Source organism: Solanum pennellii, chromosome 8 (genome assembly GCF_001406875.1).
Source record: "Solanum pennellii chromosome 8, SPENNV200".
Classification (NCBI taxonomy): Eukaryota; Viridiplantae; Streptophyta; class Magnoliopsida; order Solanales; family Solanaceae; genus Solanum; species Solanum pennellii.
In genome coordinates, this window is record NC_028644.1 from 67,736,194 (window position 1) to 67,742,193 (window position 6,000).

Sequence of the window (6,000 nt, forward strand, 5' to 3'; positions counted from 1 at the left end):
GCTTTTTTTTTTTACAGAGTCGAATTCAGGATTTAATTCTTGGTTTGGTAATGTACCTCGAAGCAGGGGTTGGGTGAATGATTCATATATATCCATACATTGAGAAAAAAGCAAAAGTTGAAGTAGCCCTTGAGAGTTTGTCTGAGTAATGTGTATATTAATTTAGAGAGAGAAGAGAGCTAGAATGGATAAGGCTTTGAATATCTCAAGATGGTGCATAAAAAATATATTTAAAATATAAAACAACACATGAGTATAGATAGCTACATGGGTTGTTGCACTAAAAGCAAGCAATGTAATGACTAGGGGAGTGTGTTGTGGGAGTTATATCTGTATGTATGCATCTATTGCTTTGGTGCAAAGAATCTCAGCTTTTTGCTTCACATTCAACTTTAAAATAACACAATAAATATATATATAAAATTCTGTTTGATTTGATAGTATAAATATTCTTTACAACGTTAATATAAAAAACTTAAATTTTTTCTCTTCCATGCCTCATTCCTAAATGTATTTAACTTCTATATAGGCATTGGCAATTTTACTTTTTTTACATAATCAAATTGATCACTAAGATTTTCTTGTTTATGTCATTATTCATAAGATGAGTGGAATTGGTAACTTGACAAATGTCACTATAGTAGCATCTCAAACTATAGATTATAAACTCAACACAAATTTTAAATTTTATCTCTAAACTATCGAAAGCCTTAAAAGCACCTCATTACTTCACTAACTGAACTTAAATAAAACCCCGATCTTACAATATGAATAAAATACACATCTAAATTCTCGTCAAGTTCAAAAGTGTTTTCAACAGTCCTCTCTCGATTTTTTACTTAGAGTCCATGCTCCTACAAGAGTATGGAATCACTTGTTATGTCATGTGGCAGATTGAAGGTGTATCTAAGTTTAATACTATGTCAAATAGAAAGGTATTTTTAAGACTATTAATAATTCGAAAATAAAATTAACAATTTATATCTAGAAGTGTTTTCGATAATTTTCTATATATAACTTAAATGCATTATTTATGAGAGAGAGCAAAGAGTGTGAGTTAAAGTCCAGAGTAGACCAGACTGTATAACATAAGGCTAGACGTTATACTTTGCTTTTGCCTCGAAAAAGAACCTTTTCTTCAGTAACTGATGCACGTGCATTCCACATGTAATTCATGTCTCCTTCATAAAAACCCTAATTATTCTTCAACAAATGTCTTTATTTTTTTTAAAATTTTCTTGAAAAAAATAGAAGAAAATATGTTGAAGAGTTTCACATTGTATATATAATGCAACCCATACCCTCTCCTAATTTTGTCTGTCCATAGTTTACTACCAACCTCTCATTAATGAACCAATGCTTATATTTAATACTATTACAGTTCGATATACTGAGCTTCTTCTGTATGCGGTCTTATCCTGCATTTCTGGCGGAAGAATATTTAATACTACTACTATTATCAAGAAAAACATTGTTATTATTGCCATTATCACAATTATAAAATCATGATTATGGAATAATGATGCTCTTTTCCAATCAAATGAATCTCATATATACAATACAATCATGGGTTTTTCAAGAAAATCACGGAAAGAGAGTTGGAAGTTATGAGAATGCCAAGAATTTAATTAATAAGATAGATATCACCAAGAAAACTGTGAATTTACAAAGTTAACTTCATTTGATGATCAAATTACATCCACCACATCATTGATCATATCATAATCAAACTCATTATCACAATTCAAAAAGAAAAGAAAAAAAAAACTAACTGAAAATGCAAAACACTAAACTCAAAAAAAATGTAAAGTAATTAAAAGGAAATTAAAGAAACTCGAAAAAACCCTTTTCCTAAAATTCATTGCTTAGTGTTCTTGAAGAGAAAAAAAAGAAGAAGTTAATTATAAGCTAATAATTAAATCAAGAGAAAACAATTACCCTTTGTATTATGGTATGTCATCCTTGCACAGGGGCCATCTTGTGAATTTTCTCTGTATCGTTCCAATTTTATATCTTGCATTAGAATGGAGGTCTTCCGGTTGCCCAATAGGGTTCGGAAGGCAACTGAATAGAGTTTAGAAGATTAGGTGGCATCCCATGAAATAAAGATGGGTCCGCCATCATTTGTTGTTGTTGTTGTTGTCCTCCGATATTTCCAGGAGGGGATCCCAGTGATCCTCCTCCTGGAACGATTGGAAGAGGATGATTTTGATCGTCCTCTTCCAAAGGAAGTCTTTCATAAGCCGCATTACTGAAAGACGCGGACATAATGACAACTGGTCCAGATGCCATAAGTGCACCTACAACACTACCACCAACAACTTGTCCTTGTCCGCCTGCTAAATAGATAGTCAACCCTGACGCTGCTGGTGGTGCTGGTGGTGGTAAAAACGATCCGGCTAAGGATAATATCTCAAATCTACCATGTAATGTTACAATTGCACCTGGTGAAGCTGGTTGTCTTAAATTAACATTAGTAACAATACCAGTTCCACTCATAATACAAACCCCTCTTTGTCTTCTCCTTGCAAAATTTGATATACTTTCCATAATATCACAACCATCAGCAATTTCCATAACATGAGTTCTAAGAGCATTTGCACTATCTCTAGTTATGATAATTGGGGGTTTAGGTTTGTTCTTGGATCCGGATGGTCTTCCTCTAGGTCTTCTACTCATCTCTCCTTCTCCTGAATTTCCTGAAGATATAATTAAGTAAATAAATCGTATGTACTAAATCCTCTTTACATAACATCATGAGCTTAAGTAACATATATATTAAAACTCTCTATAACAAATATAAACTTTCAGATGAGATAGTCACACAATTCATCAGCTAACACATGTTATACCTAATCCATCTTTCGATTCTCCACCGTTTGAATTTTCATTATTGTTGTTGTTGTTGTTATTGTCATCGCGATCTCTCTTCTGACCGGACATGTTGAGACCACTTGTCCCACTTTGTTCATCTTCTGAGTTTTGATGGAATTGATGTAAGTTGAAGTCTCTAGTGTGGAAAGGAGGAGGGAGTGAATGGTTCATTTGATCCATAGAGAGATTCTTTGAACTTCAATTCTAACTTGAGATGGAAATTAGGTTGAAGTTAAGAAAAAACAAAATGGAAGCACAAGCAAACCTAAGCTAAAGGGGAATAAGGGTTTGTAAAGAGAATAGATAGTGGGGAAGGAGAGAAGCTTAAAAAAAGGTACAAGGGGAAGTAGACTTTGGGTTGTTTGGTCTTATTTTTGTATTTCTCTTTCTTGCTTTGTGGCTTTTTTTGAGGAAAGGGGCAAGTGTTTGTTTATTGAATCAAGGTACTCATAGTCTTCATCATAAAGATGAGAGAATTTTAAGTGGGGTTTTGGGTGTCATCCACCAAGAATGATCTAACTAATAATCTCATAAAAACTCTTCAATCATCATACTATAATCATCTTCTTCTTGTATATAAGCTACAACAAATGAATCTTGATTCTTAAAAGATAGATTTTCTTTTGAGGTGCTACTGGCGTTCGAGTCAGTTTTCATACTTAATAACTAATTTCACATGATATTTGTCAATTTTCACCAGTAATAAGTATCAGCAAACTCTCGCTACAACAAAAATATTTTTTAATGGTAAAACATATATATACATTAACAAAGAGTATTTAAGTATTTGTCGCCATTAGCTAATTCTGATCGGATGCAATATCACTATATGCTTTAAAACATTTGCAAAAAGTGATAATTACCATTAAAAATTCATATATAGCGACAATTAAATTATATCGAATTCTTGAAATGTTTTTTTTTTCTTTTCTTTGAAAAAAGGTACCAAATTTTAGTTAGGGTTAGCTAAAAAAAAAACTTATAGCTAGATAAATAGATTCAAATGGGGGAAAATATGGTGTTTTTTTTCTTTTGTTCTTTGGGCGGTGGATGGGTCCTTTTTATTTTCCTCTTACTTCTCGTAGATGTTTATAATAAGGTATTAATCAATGAGATATTTTTCTAATATTATAAATAAGATATGAAGAACCCATCATATGCATATTTCAACCCCCTTTTTTTTTGTCATTTTGTTTAGGCTGTCTCAATCAATTAATTTCTCTTTCTTTTCCTTTGACCATAAAAAGAGGAAGAAAAGAAAAAAAAAGGAGATAAATTAAGTAAAGGAAATCTATTTTCTTCTCTTCACACACTCAGATATATATACTCATATTTGATTGGTTAAGGTTTTCTTATTTTCCTTTTCATCACCATAATATTTTACTCCCTCGGCCCTCCGTTCGCTTTTAATCATCATAATTTCTAATAATTTCTATGTTTAGTGTTAAATTAAAAAAAATTTGACTAATAATTTATATATGTTTTTTTATCATATTAATATGCAAAAAATTGTAATTTATAGTACTTTTCATATAATTTTTGAATATTTAAATTTTTTGTTTAAAATATCGAATTAATATAACTTTAAAAAATTAATTAAATTAATTTTTAAAAAACACAACATGACAAATAAAAGTGGTCGGAGCGAATATAACTTTCATCTTCCACACAATATAGCACCATCACTAAAAGAAAATCTAAATTACCTCCGAATCACCTTTATTAGAGAGCATTTTATGTTTAATATAAAACTTTTTAACATAATTATATTTAGTAGAACTCTAATATGAAATTCGGATACATATAGTATGATATTTAGATGGTGAATAATAGTGTGGTGAGCTGGTAAAGTTTTCAATATTTTCAAGAACAACATGCACCATATCTTCTGCACCCCTTCTTATCTCTTACTACCTCTTTTAATTTTTCAGTTTTTGTGTCTTTAATAATAGGCTCCACAACTTCATTTATTTAAAATAATTTTTTTTAAAAATGACACGTGTCAATTCCCCCTCATTCCATGGTGTATTTTTTGAACTTAAAAGAACTTCAATTCTTTGCCCATAACCCCTCCCTTTAATTACTCTTAATTAGGACACCAAAGTTGGGTAAAGATCATAAGAAGGAAATAATGCGGATTCAGAATTTAAATTTTTAATATTATAAAAAAAACGCGAATTTAGAATTTAAATTTTTAATGTTTTAAAAATCATATCAATTATTAGAAACTAATAGTTCTACTTTCGACCGTAAATATTGGTATAAAATTTTAAAATTTTTTTGAAAAAAATGTATATATTCGTAAAAAGTAGCATAAATTACAATAATTATCAATTAAAATATTTAAAAGATATATAAAAGAACTACGATTAAAGATAAACTCATTTGAATCTTGAATACAGAAGATGCCACCTAAATTGACATGGAGAAAAATTATTTTTGAATTTTTATTTATAATTTATGTTATACTTTTGATTCAATGAAGATTGATATATTACCCAAAAAGAAAAAAAAAAAAAAGATTAATATCAACAGTCTGTATCCGTTTTTGGCAATGAAGATTGATATATTACCCAAAAAGAAAAAAAAAAGAAGATTAATATTAACAGTCTGTATCCGTTTTTGGCAATGAAATGATTCTTTTCTCAGACAATTTATGATATGCATAAGAGTAGATAAAAAAAATTCGTTATGCATATTATAATAAATGTCATATTTTTTACACAGTAAAAATTCTAGCTCCATATATTACATTAATGGCAAATACTAATCTAATAAAAATACGAAAATATTTACTATCTTTACTTGTCATATTAGTTGTTGCTTTTTCAAAAGATGAAATATTGTTATTTCATGGTTATATATAAGATCATCAACATAGTCTATGATCACTATCAAGTTGCATATAAACTATATAATATAAATAATATAAAACAAGAAAGAGTCCACAATTATTATTTTTTCCAACATGCATACAGATGCTATATATAGTAAGAATAGAAAAAAACAAACTCAAAGACATAATGCTAGCTGGCCCAATTCTATATATACTGTATTTTTTGTGTATAAAAAATGTTTGGATCAATTGGTTAATAAATATAATCAATTACTTTGCATGTTAATTCC

At 29.5% G+C, this 6,000-nt stretch overlaps 1 protein-coding gene and 1 non-coding gene across 2 annotated transcripts; both read right to left on the bottom strand.

Moving 5' to 3' along the window:
* Positions 1-1,814: 1,814 nt before the first annotated feature.
* Positions 1,815-3,383, bottom strand: LOC107027988 (AT-hook motif nuclear-localized protein 24). The gene is made up of 2 exons (XM_015229039.2): positions 2,853-3,383; positions 1,815-2,699 (listed from the first exon to the last, which is right to left on the bottom strand). The coding sequence occupies exons 1-2, from the start codon at positions 3,052-3,054 to the stop codon at positions 2,020-2,022; spliced, it is 882 nt and encodes a 293-aa protein (XP_015084525.1). The 5' UTR covers positions 3,055-3,383; the 3' UTR covers positions 1,815-2,019.
* LOC114078496 lies at positions 1,926-2,028 on the bottom strand. Its single transcript, XR_003580177.1, has one exon. It is a non-coding gene; the product is annotated as a U6 spliceosomal RNA (small nuclear RNA).
* Positions 3,384-6,000: the final 2,617 nt, after the last annotated feature.